The sequence below is a fragment of the Drosophila willistoni genome, unplaced genomic scaffold (genome assembly GCF_018902025.1).
Source record: "Drosophila willistoni isolate 14030-0811.24 unplaced genomic scaffold, UCI_dwil_1.1 Seg29.1, whole genome shotgun sequence".
NCBI classification, from domain to species: Eukaryota; Metazoa; Arthropoda; class Insecta; order Diptera; family Drosophilidae; genus Drosophila; species Drosophila willistoni.
The window spans coordinates 318,463-331,600 of record NW_025814244.1 but is presented as its reverse complement, the minus strand read 5'-3'; the positions used below and the strand labels follow the sequence as shown (position 1 = coordinate 331,600).

The 13,138-nt window shown below is 42.5% G+C and overlaps 1 protein-coding gene and 2 long non-coding RNA genes across 4 annotated transcripts; all 3 read right to left on the bottom strand.

Annotated features, from left to right (window-relative positions):
• Nucleotides 1-3,947: 3,947 nt before the first annotated feature.
• LOC124461257 lies at nucleotides 3,948-4,527 on the bottom strand. Its single transcript, XR_006954986.1, has 2 exons — nucleotides 4,172-4,527; nucleotides 3,948-4,102 (listed from the first exon to the last, which is right to left on the bottom strand). It is a non-coding gene; the product is annotated as an uncharacterized LOC124461257 (long non-coding RNA).
• A 2,212-nt stretch (nucleotides 4,528-6,739) lies between these two features.
• Nucleotides 6,740-7,836, bottom strand: LOC124461254. Its single transcript, XM_047012804.1, has 3 exons — nucleotides 7,556-7,836; nucleotides 6,917-7,018; nucleotides 6,740-6,842 (listed from the first exon to the last, which is right to left on the bottom strand). Exons 1-3 carry the CDS (start codon nucleotides 7,804-7,806, stop codon nucleotides 6,740-6,742), a joined length of 456 nt encoding a protein of 151 aa, XP_046868760.1. The 5' UTR covers nucleotides 7,807-7,836.
• Nucleotides 7,837-7,867: 31 nt separating this feature from the next.
• LOC124461256 lies at nucleotides 7,868-9,029 on the bottom strand. Of its 2 annotated transcripts, none has more exons than XR_006954985.1 (5): nucleotides 9,000-9,029; nucleotides 8,640-8,910; nucleotides 8,517-8,585; nucleotides 8,142-8,462; nucleotides 7,868-8,087 (listed from the first exon to the last, which is right to left on the bottom strand). It is a non-coding gene; the product is annotated as an uncharacterized LOC124461256 (long non-coding RNA). The 2 variants fall into 2 exon arrangements; XR_006954984.1 differs by having other exon boundaries at nucleotides 8,517-8,557.
• Nucleotides 9,030-13,138: the final 4,109 nt, after the last annotated feature.

Sequence of the window (13,138 nt, the reverse complement as noted above, 5' to 3'; positions counted from 1 at the left end):
AGGTGGTAGACCTAACATTTTTTTTTTATATAAATATGCTCCCGACGCTCCTGCTCACGGCGCTCCTGCTCACGGCGCTCCTCCTCAAGGCGCTCCTGCTCACGGCGCTCCTGCTCACGGCGTTCCTGCTCACGACGCTCCTGCTCACGACGCTCCTGCTCACGACGCTCCTGCTCACGACATTCCAGCTCACGACATTCCAGCTCACGGCGCTCCTGCTCACGACGCTCCTGCTCACGACGGCGTTCCCAATGGAGACGTTCCCGCTCATGACGCTCCTGCTCACGAAGCTCCTGCTCACGACGCTCCTGCTCACGACGCTCCTGCTCACGACGCTCCTGCATTTGACGGCGTTCCCATTGGAGACGTTCCTGATGGATACGTTTCTGATGGAGACGTTCGCGATGTTGGCGCTCCCGCTCACGACGCTCCTCTTGACGGCGCTCCCGGTGATTCTCCTGCTGGGGACGCTGATTCATATGTGAATTGGCAACAATATAATCAGTCGGTGGTTGCTGCTCATAGTCATCGAAAAGCTGTTGCTGCCACTGCAGACGCTGTCGATTTTCACGAATTTCATCCTCCACTGGGATGAGGCAACTGTACAACTGACGTGTATTATATGGATTATACGAATTCTGATCATCCTGTCTGGCCCATTCGGGAATCTGTTGCTGCAGTGGATTGTTTGGTCGCTGTTGCATCTGTTCCAGTAGATCCAGCTCTCGGTCTTGATATTGACGGCGTTGTCGTTGCATTTGCTCATTTTGCTGCTGGCGATGTTGCTCAATTTGCTGTTGTCGCTTCTCCTCCTCCTGGAGGTACTGCTGTCGCAGTTCCTCTTGATATTGTTGCAAATATCGCTCATTCTCGGTCGATTCCGGTGCCGATTGACGCAATCCCGCATCCACTTCGAATACAGGTTGATGTCTTCTATAATTCTTTATTTGCGTCATGCTTGCACTGCAGGCTGCGTCCAGGTTGCTATAGAGCTGTTCGGCCATCACGCCAGCCGAGTTCCGCGAGAATTGGACCCTCTCAATTAATGCTGAAAATACCTGCACGTTCAATGTTTCGGACTTGTAGTATATACATTAGCAATTGCCCAGCTAGTTGACCTATAAAGACTTTCACTGACGAAAGTCAGGTCTATTACTGAGCCGAGTCCCGCTCTATTGAAGGTATTTTGGGATCCTACGTTAAGCAAAGCTATATCAAGTGTTGCAAATGCCTCTAAAAGTGCTCTCCCTTTGGCATTGGTTAGACTGCTACCCCATTCAACAGCCCAGGCGTTGAAGTCCCCAGCTATAATAACTGGGCTGCGGGTACGTGCGTCTGCTCGAGATCGTCTAAGGCATCACTGAAGCTTTGGATACTCAGACTTGGTGGCAAGTAGCAGCTGTAGACCCAGTGGCCGCTTATGTTTGCCCTGACATAGTGCTCCTTGTTTAGCACGGAACGCTGCAATAGTGATGGCGTTCCACAAGCCCAGATCGCTGCCTTCCCAGAAATACTGCAGGACCAGTTATTTCCAGTTCTGGCCTTAAAAGGTTCGCTTATAATGGCTATGTCTGTTCTAGACTCACCCAATGTCTGTGATAGCAGCTCATGGGCTGCCCAGCAATGATTTAGATTAAGCTGGATAAACTTAATCATCATTATTGTGGCTGCCAGCTACACGTGAGAGTGAAGTCAGTCCTTCTGCTGCACATAGAAAACATTTGGCCTCGTTACAGCAGTCCCGAATTTTATGACCGCTGGTTCCGCATTTTAAGCACCAGCCACTTCTGTCAACGTCGCTATTACATTTGGCAGCGACATGGCCAGTTTTTAGGCACTTGTAGAATCTAACTGGGGCATTATTAATTCTGATTCGGCACACTGACTATGCCACCGTAATCTTATTGGCCTTGAGGATTGTCTCTGCGGTTGTTGCCGGAACATATATGAGCGCTTTCTGGGTATCACGGTATGATGGGCAGAGACTTTTGACAGCGCCTGGCTCTAGGTCAATTTTCAACTTGGTAGAAAAGGCTGCTACTATCTCTTCTACGGTTGTCTCGTTGTCTAGGTCCAGTATTTCCAGCCTTATATTATCTGTGAGAGCGCGAGTTTCGAACTTGGCGCCCAGCACATTGCCAATATCTTCTTTTAGCTTATGAAGGTTATCTGCTCTTCCCTTACTTAGCTCGAGGAGTAAGTCGCCATTCGCTGTGCGCCTCACCTTGGTAACATTTCCTCCAACGGCTTTAATTTTTTCATCTTGGCTTCTGGTTACCATTTTGAGCATATCGCTATATGAGACCCCTTCAGTGCTATGCAGAATAATAGCATCTGGTCTATGCTTTAACTGAGCCTTTCTTTTTGTTTTAAAGGGCAGAAGCCCTTTGCCCATCCTCTTCGTACTCCATTTGACTGACCGGTATTGCCACAGCGGCAGGGGCCAATGCTGGCCGTTATCAATCTATAGATTCAGTAGATTCGAAATTTAGAAAATTTTAAAAATTCCAACGATCGCCAAATGGTGCAGCCTGAAAGCATGCACCGCTTATGTACGCTGTTACGGGCTGTAAGCTTACAGGTCTGCTACCCGTATCAGCTGTGTCCGAATACGTTGACCAACACTGCTGAACAGCTGATGCTATCGAACTACGAACTATGAAGCCAGGTGGAGTAGTGGCTCCCGATTGAGCCCGCAGGTGTTTGGGTACGTAGCACCACCCCTAACCGACTCTGGTTAACAATTGTGTATTTTAGGTTATAACAAAACAAAAATATTAAATTGTCATTTATTTAAATAATTAGCTAGGAAATTGGCAATTTTCCGTGGCACACTAGTGAAGAGCCTTGAAACACTATTTTTAAGATTTATTTGGGCAATTAATTCCCACTTTTACTATATTTTTTTAACAATTTATAGCGGAGCTTTTTTCTTTGTTTTTTTCTTTGTGTTGAGGCGAATTCTCAAACTAGCACCAATGGCCGACTGGCCATTGGCTCCTTTATTGTTCTCATTCTAAGACCTTAGAATCTATAACAACGGTCATTAAATACAGCAATTTACAATAAGTGCTGAAGGCATAATAAAGTGAAAAATGAATTAAGACTAGTCCAAAGTGGTCTAGAATATATATAATATCATGTAATTTGGAAATTTCTCACAGATTTATATTTGCGGCTAAGTTCATTAACATAACTTGAATCCAGACTGCACTGTAACTGGAGGCAGAGAGATGTCCAAATGTTAATTAACAGTGAGATACAAATGTCCAATAGAAATATTTTATGGACGTGATTGAAAATTTTAGGATATTTTTAGGCATAATTATCTTCTATTAATTTGTGTCATCAGGCGTTTTTTTTTTTTTAAGATAAGGCGTTTGATCCGCCTGGCCTCAGTCTTTCGATTAAGGCCGCTTTATTTTCTATCCTTTCATCTTCTAGAGACAAACAATAGAAATTAAAAAATAGGGCCGTTACAGCAGCAGGGAAGGGACAATATAAAATAACTTATAAACTAGCTTAAATACTAACAATGAATGTATAATAATAAAATAGACAATGACATTTAGAATTTAGTGTTTTTTAGAGATAATTATGGCGTAAGTAGTTTTAAGTATTTAGCATAAGTAAGTATTAGTTTTTAGCAATAAGAATTTTAAATTTAATTTTCCGGTGCATGGGGTCTTAATAGGGGGATTTGGCGAGTGCAGAGGGCACTAATAGAGCTAAGTAGAGAAGTGCATAGGGCGCTAGAGCGAGAAATGTAGGGAAACTGGCATTTTTTGTGGTATTTTTAGGGCAACACTGGAGTGAGTGCTCATTATTGCGTGTGCGCTCACTGTTGCTGCTCAATACTTATTCGATAAGAAATCGATACAGCAACAGGTGGCGGCGCATGTGGCTGAAAAGAGAAGGCGATATATTTCCAAAATGTAAACAAACAATTAGAAAAATGTGACATAAGTATAAAAATTGACAATAAGATTAACCAATATTGGAAATTATAAATTAATTATTATTATTTTAGAGGAACATGGCTGCTGAATCATCACTGGAGACCTCCACCGACGACAGAGTAAAGGTGTTAGGACGGGAACAGCTGCTTGCAGGTAAGTATTTTTTAGGTTGATGTTTTTGCTTATTTTTATTTTCAGGTCGAGGTACTTACCTAGACTCCATGGGATGCAGGTGGCCGCGTTGAGTTTTTAGGTGAGTATTGTTGGCTTTTAGTTTTTCCAATATTTGTAGTTAAATTTAACTTTGTTTTTTCTCCGTTTTCAGGTGCGGCTGTTGCGGGTGTTGCGGCTGGCGGCATTTGTATGGCAGGTGAATAATTGGTTGGTTTAGTAGTATTTTTCAACATTTTTATATTTTTTTCAGGTACAGGTGCAGCTTTATGACGTTTAGGACCAGGTGACGGGCCACGTGGTGCAGTAGAAGATGCAGGAGGAGCTCCAGTTGGAACTGCTAGCGGCTGCGGCTGGATTTTAGATATGTATTTAGTTAAATTAGCTTGATTCTTTGTTGATTTTTGTTATTTTCAGGCGCAGCCTTGGGTAGAGGGCCAGAAGGACCAGCTGGTGTTGCTGCAGGTGACTGAAGAGGATTTGCAGGTAAGCTCACGTGATTATTGAGAGATTTTTCTGACGATTTGTGTTTTTTTCCATGTGCAGGCGCTAGTGAAGGACGAGATGGACCAGGAGATTGGCCAGATTTAGCACGAAGAATTGCACGCGTTGCTACTGACGGCATTTGCATGGCAGGTGAGTAATTTGTTTATTTAGTAGCATTTTTTAACATTTTTATATTTTTTCCAGTTTCAGGAGCAGCTTTATGGCGTTTAGGACCAGACGACGGGCCAGGTGGTTTTGTGTTTTATTGCTGATTTAGATAATAATTTTAATATATTTTCAGATACAGGAGCTGCAGACGGACTAGCTTGACGAGATTCTGGACGACGCAGATGAGACGATGCATACGACGCTGGACAAGGAGCTGCTGTTTGCTGTTGTGTATTTTCAGGTGAGTATTTGTACTTTTTAGTTGGTTTTATTTTTAGATTTGTTTTATTTTCAGGTATTGGTGCATCAGGCGAGCGGAAATCTGGACAGGACGATGGACGAGATGGTGCAGACGCTGAGAACGAGGCAGAGAGTGCAGGAGGCGCGTCTACTGGAGGCACAGCTGTCGACTGTCGGACTGGCCCTCTGGCCAGGCCAGGACGGTAGCTGAATAGTGGGCAGGATTCTGGCTTTGCAGGGGCCGCCTGAAATCATATTTCGTTATGATTAGGTAAGTGAATGTTTGCAGAAGTATTAGTATTGGTGTTAGAGTGATTGTTAGTTAGGACCATCATGGGTGCAGTATCAGTTTTCCTTTTTTTTTAGAGCATCAGTGCTATTCGTGCTGTTATCAATTCATTTGAGCAACTCAGATTCCAGACTAGCCATGTTTAGAGCGAGTAGTTCATTTTCCGTGTATTGAATTTGTTCGTTTGGCCCAAGGGGGGGCAGGCTTTCCGGGGTTTTTTTTTTTAGCTATAGACGCTTCCTTAGCTCTGAGAACATCTTGCTTTTCAGTGATCCTGTTGTAGGTCTGGTGACAGTTGTCAGCAATAAGAGCTGGCGCCTTGGAGCCAGGGTTGAGCTGAGGTGGCATCAGTGTTTGGGCTTTTTTTATCGTTCGTGAGGCGACAAGTTTATCTATTTGCTTTGAGTACCTAGGCCATGGCAAACGTTTAGGGATAAATGGCTTTAGATAAAGTTTTTCAATTTCTTTGTTCTCATGGTCAGACATGGAGTTAAAGAATCTTAGGCAAGCGTCATTGTATATAGTTTCTAGAGGTTTGGCGTTATGTTTTTCTTGAATTTCAGAGTTTAGGCAATAGATGTTCGCATTTGTTAGCTTTCTGAGCAGTTTATTGTGAGTTCCGGTGAGCTTTTTGAATAGGGTGTTAGATATTAGGCTACCCCATATGGGAATAGCGTATGTCCAAATAGGGACTAAGATTTGCTTGTAGATAGTGACCTTGCAGCGGGTGCTAAGATGGCTTTTAGCTTCCCCGAGCCATTTGTAGCGAGTATAGGTGGACTTGGCTTGAGCACAAAGTTTGGCAATATGGGTTTTAAACAGGAGTTTGCTATCAACAAGGACTCCCAAGTATCGGCACGAGGACGTATTTTTAATAGGTTTGTTATTAAACTTAACAGTGGCAGCTTTAACAGCAGGTGAGGTAGATCGTCTGGATAAGAGAACATGAACTGTTTTACTCACGTTGACTGTGAAACACCATTTGTTGGACCAGGTAGAGAACTTGTGTAGGTAATTTTCCGTTTTATTCATGGCTACAAGGGCGTTTTTATCGGTCGAGATGAAAATAGTATCGTCAGCATATGTAGAGAGCAGAGTGTCACCGTGTTTATAGGTCGGGTAATATTCGATCAGGGTTTCATGCTCAATTATGAACTTTGGAATTGGCATGTCTGACGAGTATATGTTGTATAGCAGGGGTCCCAAAACACTACCCTGAGGGATTCCTGCTAAAATTTTCCCATCACGGGACATAATACCATGGTTACCGCGAACGGAGAACGTGCGATCCTTGAGGTAACTGTCCAGAACTTTGTATAGGTTAATAGGTAGTAGCTTTATCAACTTGTTACGCAGACCGCAGTGCCAAACTTTGTCAAACGCTTCTGTAATATCGATGAATATAGGCGATCCATACAGTTTGTCCTCAAAAGCTCTCTGGAGGAATTGTGTAACGCGAGCTAGTTGATGCTCGGCCCCATGAAATTTGCATTTGTATGGATTGTGAAAGACGGTTACATTTAAGGACCCTTTTGGCAAGCAAGGATTCAAGTATTTTTGTTTTGTTTGCCTATGACAAAAAAAAACAACACATGTTACTCACTTCTTGCCTATAAGAGGGAATTTTCCTGACAATAAGAGCGCTGCCTCAATGATTTTGCCAACTGCAATGACGCCATGAATCGATATGATTCGAACTGATAACCTGCAAGAAACAATTATACTAATCACTATTAATGAACAATATTTGTAAATACTATATTCTTTATAATTATTGCAGCTTGCAACTTGTTCTTGATCCTCTAGTTGTTTTTATGGTCCTTGGTAAAACCCAGTAAGCATTTATTTACTTGCATGTAAAAAATTTCCCATGTAAATTTCCCACAATTTTTTTTTTGTCCTACCAGTAACACCCAACAAACATTATGTCTTATATATTAATCATTCACACTATTAATAAGCCATTGTAAATTATTTCTAAGCTCGTTTTTATTGTAATTGTATATGCTTCCTGATAGGGGGCGAAAAACAATAAAAGATGGTTGACTCCTTCGGGAGCCAACCACTTGGCTTTGCAACTGCGGCCATACAAGTAAAAAAAAAGAGAGAATTGGAAATTCTCTCCCTTTATCACCTGGCCCGGCTGAGTAACGGCCTGACTCAAATCACGGCCAAAACAATGGACACCTATGGCAAAATAAAAGCTACCCTGGAGGCAAACAAATTTGCCTTTTTTACTCACCAGCCCAGATGGGAACGAGGTGCTAGATTTGCCATCTTGAATGCGAAGCTTAAAATACTTAAAATTAAGGTCCTAGGCAGCCAGGAGGTACGCGTCGAGAGGCAAAGGGAGATTCCCCAAAGCAAAAACTGCCTCCTCTTTGGCCATACAGCCAGGTACTGCTGCCTTCCCCCGCTCTGCTCCGTCTGTGCTGGCCAGCACAAATCCGACAAATGCCCCTCTCCTGATGGCCAATCTCCAAAGTGTGGCATCTGCGGAGATGGCCATAGAGCCACCTATAGGAGCTGAATCATGAAAAGGAAAGAAAGAAAATTTGGGCATGAGACAATGAATATGCAATCTAACGCTAACAAAAACTTACCTGAAGTCCACCAGCAACCGTCTGCACCACCTCGCCAGTCGACCTGTCCAGATTTCCGCTCGTCTAATGCACCAGTACCTGAAAATAAAACAAATCGTAAAGCGTCGTATGCATCGTCTCATCTACGTCGTCCAGCATCTCGTCAAGCTAGTCCGTCTGCAGCTCGTCCATCTGAAAATAAAATAAAATCATTATCAAAATCTCCGAAAAATCACAAAAACTCACCTGTTAATCCATGTCAGCCAGCAGCAGCACCGCCTGCGAGTCCTCGTGCAGCATCTTGGCAATCATCTGCACCTGCCTGCACCTGGAAAAAAACACAAATCGTTAGAAAAATTAAATCAGCAGCAGCAGGTCCTGGTCCTCAAGCAGCGGCTACACCTAAAAGCCAAAAAATGTCAACAAAAAATCGCTCTAAAAAAACCATAAACTTATCTGAAAGCCAGCTGCAGTCTTTAGCAGCACCTTTTGCAGCCCCTCCTACACTTTCTGGTGCTAAATCTCGTCTGGCAGCCGCCCCATTGGGTTCAACTAATGCGCCTGCACCTGAAAGAAAGCAAAAATTGTTACAAAAATATACCAAATCAACAAAATACTCACCTGTAAATTACTCGCCTACAGCAGCAACCCCTATTTATACACTAGACGTACCCGAAAACGGAGAAACAACTAAAATTAGAACAACTATAATTATCGATAAAGCTAAAAGTCAGCGGTACTCACCAAATACCAACATGCGGCCAACAAAACTGGCCAAAGCCAAATCACCAGTACCTGAAAACAAACAAAAAATAAAATTAATCAACAAACACTTACCTGCAAGCAAACCCGGTCGCGCAGCAACACCAACAAAAATGCAAAACGGATCGTTTCGCAAAACCTTGCAGCAACAAAATCTGCCAAAGGTCGCCAGCTGTTCTCGACCCAACAGCTTTACTCTGTCGTCGCCAGAATACTCCACCGTTCATGAACTCGCCATGTTCCTGCAAGGCATCTGAAATTAATTTTTAAAATGTTCTATGTTAATTATTACTATTGTCAATTTTATATTTTTTTTTATTTTTTTTTTTTTTTTTTACTTACCTATATTTTCCTATTGTTTACAAATAAATGTCTCTCTCTCTTTCCAGCTCACATGCGGAAACTCCGCCATCAGACCCATATCGATGACTTATCGATAGGTCATCAACATTTCAGAGCATTATCGATATGCCGGCCAATTCTGGCTAAACCAAAGCCAAAGACTCTGAATCTCAGCCTTATAAAGCTAACTTCTTGCCTTGCTCTCAAATGATGCCTTACGACTCTAGCCAATATTGGCTTATTTTACTTAAATATTTGGTCTCTTTATGTTTTTCCCCACTAAAAGCTAATTGCTCTAAAACTTCTAGCCTATAAAGCTAACTCAACTAAAAGCTAACTGCTCTAAAACTTTTAGTCTTTAAAGCCAAGCCTTGCTCGCAATTGATGCGCCAACGGCCAAGCTAAAAAACTAGTGTTACTCAGACCCAAAATATGGGTCTCCCTATTTTTTTCTTCAGTGTGGGGGAAAACCAGTTTTTTCCCCGACATTTATCGCCACGTTTTTGTAGCCACCTTAGCACCAAATTCTTATTCGCCAAGTGTATTTATTATTAAAAAATTGCTACCTACTTGACTACTTATGCTAAAAGTAACATAATCTTAAATCTATCATACTACAAACTATCTTACCTAAATCGCTAAAAACTAAATGTTAATCTAATGTCTTATTGTATATTTTTTATTTAGTATTAATCTAGTTTTAAGATAATTTTAATCCCCCGCCCCTGCTGCTGTAACGGCCTTTTAAATTTAAATTTTTGCTATATACCCTTGTAGGTGAAACGGGAAAAAATAAAAGGGCTCAATCGAAAGACTGAGGCCAGGCGGATCAAACGCCCTACCTTAAAAAGTGGGGTAATTCAAGGTCATGTAAACGCGGCAGAACTCTCCTTGAAGTGATCCAGGCTGACAAGAAACTGGACATCCTGGCGACGGGTGGTAATACTCATTTCCCACACGACCGGCGAAAAAATCCCTCAGCCATGGACTTTGGAGTTTATTCTGGAATAAACCACAACAGATTAAGTACTGACCACTTACCTGTTTTTGTAGACATCACGATGGACCAGCACCCAAACTTACTTCCTGACAATCGAAGACTTTTGCCTGTAGGATCTAACATCAAACTGTTCCAAAACACCCTCAGCGACTCCCTCCACCTAAATATGGAAATCGAATCTGGATTAGACATTGAGGACGCGATTAATATCTTCACAAACAATGGTCACCATGCTGCAGCCCTGGTCACTAAACCTCTACGAAGGGACCTGCCAAATACGAATCGTACCGAATCGGAGGAGCCATACCTATAAATAAAAAAATGCACAAATTATTAAAACAAAAAAAAAAATTAAAATTGATATAATGCCTCTCACGAAACTTTGAACGTAAAAAAACATTAAAATATACTAAACAAAGAAATAAGCCTATCAAAAAACAAACACTTAAATAAAAAACTATGTAAAATAGACTCCTCTGATCGGTACAGACCCCACAAGCTGTGGCAATTAACCAACAAACTAAAACGGCAGCCCCTTCCTAACTGGCCTCTTAGGATCCCTAGCGGAGTAGACAAGAAGCATGCATGGACAAGATCACCTGAAGGTAAAATGGAGCTGTTTACTGACCAGTTAGAGAAGCGTTTCTCTCCCAACTTGACAAATAGCTCCCTTGACAGGGCCAAAATCAACGAGGAAACAAATGCCATCCTTGCCAAAAAAATGCTCATGGAGTATGCATGTAAAACCCACCACTCCATCGCTAGCTCCTCCGCCAACTTTGACTCCAGCAACTCACCTTTTGTCAAGCCCATTACTCTCTCTGAATTAAAAAAAGAGATTGATAGCTTAATCAACAAAAAAGCACCAGGATATGATAGGATCAACAATGCCCTAATCAAAGTTCTCCCACTCAAAGCTATCATCTTCTTACTCAAAATATACAACAGCATCCTACGTTTTGGCCACTTCCCCCTAGTGTGGAAAAAAGCCATAGTTGTCATGGTAAAAAAACCAATTTCTGAAGCTAGCTCGTATCGCCCCATAAGCTTGCTTCCTGCTTTCTCAAAAATACTTGAATCCTTGCTTGCCAAGAGGCTCCTTAAATTTAACCGTCTTTCACAATCCATACCTAACCACCAATTTGGATTCCGCAAATTTCATGGGGCCGAGCATCAACTAGCTCGCGTTACACAATTCCTCCAGAGAGCTTTTGAGGACAAACTGTATGGATCGCCTATATTCATCGATATTACAGAAGCGTTTGGCAAAGTTTGGCACTGCGGTCTGCGTAACAAGTTGATAAAGCTACTACCTATTAACCTATACAAAGTTCTGGACAGTTACCTCAAGGATCGCACGTTCTCCGTTCGCGGTAACCATGGTATTATGTCCCGTGATGGGAAAATTTTAGCAGGAATCCCTCAGGGTAGTGTTTTGGGACCCCTGCTATACAACATATACTCGTCAGACATGCCAATTCCAAAGTTCATAATTGAGCATGAAACCCTGATCGAATATTACCCGACCTATAAACACGGTGACACTCTGCTCTCTACATAAGCTGGCGATACTATTTTCATCTCGACCGATAAAAACGCCCTTGTAGCCATGAATAAAACGGAAAATTACCTACACAAGTTCTCTACCTGGTCCAACAAATGGTGTTTCACAGTCAACGTGAGTAAAACAGTTCACGTTCTCTTCTCCAGACGATCTACCTCACCTGCTGTTAAAGCTGCCACTGTTAAGTTTAATAACAAACCTATTAAAAATACGTCCTCGTGCCGATACTTGGGAGTCCTTGTTGATAGCAAACTCCTGTTTAAAACCCATATTGCCAAACTTTGTGCTCAAGCCAAGTCCACCTATACTCGCTACAAATGGCTCGGGGGAGCTAAAGGCCATCTTAGCACCCGCTGCAAGGTCACTATCTACAAGCAAATCTTAGTCCCTATTTGGACATACGCTATTCCCATATGGGGTAGCCTAATATCTAACACCCTATTCAAAAAGCTCACCGGAACTCACAATAAACTGCTCAGAAAGCTAACAAATGCGAACATCTATTGCCCAAACTCTGAAATTCAAGAAAAAAATAACGCCAAACCTCTAGAAACTATATACAATGACGCCTAATTGTTGCCTAAGATTCTTTAACTCCATGTCTGACCATGAGAACAAAGAAATTGAAAAACTTTATTTAAAGCCATTTATCCCTAAACGTTTGCCATGGCCTAGGTACTCAAAGCAAATAGATAAACTTGTCGCCTCACGAACGATAAAAAAGCCCAAACACCACCACTGATGCCACCTCAGCTCAACCCTGGCTCCAAGGCGCCAACTCTTATTGCTGACAACTGTCACCAGACCTACAACAGGATCACTGAAAAGCAAGATGTTCTCAGAGCTAAGGAAGCGTCTATAGCTAAAAAAAAACCCCCGGCAAGCCTGCCCCCCCTTGGGCCAAACGAACAAATTCAATACACGGAAAATGAACTACTCGCTCTAAACATGGCTAGTCTGGAATCTGAGTTGCTCAAATGAATTGATAACAGCACGAATAGCACTGATGCTCTAAAAAAAAGGAAAACTGATACTGCACCCATGATGGTCCTAACTAACAATCACTCTAACACCAATACTAATACTTCTGCAAACATTCACTTACCTAATCATAACGAAATATGATTTCAGGCGGCCCCTGCAAAGCCAGAATCCTGCCCACTATTCAGCTACCGTCCTGGCCTGGCCAGAGGGCCAGTCCGACAGTCGACAGCTGTGCCTCCAGTAGACGCGCCTCCTGCACTCTCTGCCTCGTTCTCAGCGTCTGCACCATCTCGTCCATCGTCCTGTCCAGATTTCCGCTCGCCTGATGCACCAATACCTGAAAATAAAACAAATCTAAAAATAAAACCAACTAAAAAGTACAAATACTCACCTGAAAATACACAACAGCAAACAGCAGCTCCTTGTCCAGCGTCGTATGCATCGTCTCATCTGCGTCGTCCAGAATCTCGTCAAGCTAGTCCGTCTGCAGCTCCTGTATCTGAAAATATATTAAAATTATTATCTAAATCAGCAATAAAACACAAAAACTCACCTGAAAATCTACGTCAGACAGCAGCAGCATCGTCTGCG

Bases quoted from the DNA above. Each gene is read 5' to 3' on its own strand.
- LOC124461254 (XM_047012804.1), bottom strand. From the start codon at position 7,806: ATGCCACACTTTGGAGATTGGCCATCAGGAGAGGGGCATTTGTCGGAT. The intron at 7,019-7,555 runs GTGAGTAAAAAA...TGTTTCTTGCAG, and splicing joins CCTCGTTCCCATCTGGGCTG to GTTATCAGTTCGAATCATAT. The intron at 6,843-6,916 runs GTGAGTAACATG...GCTTGCCAAAAG, and splicing joins TTCCCTCTTATAGGCAAGAA to GGTCCTTAAATGTAACCGTC.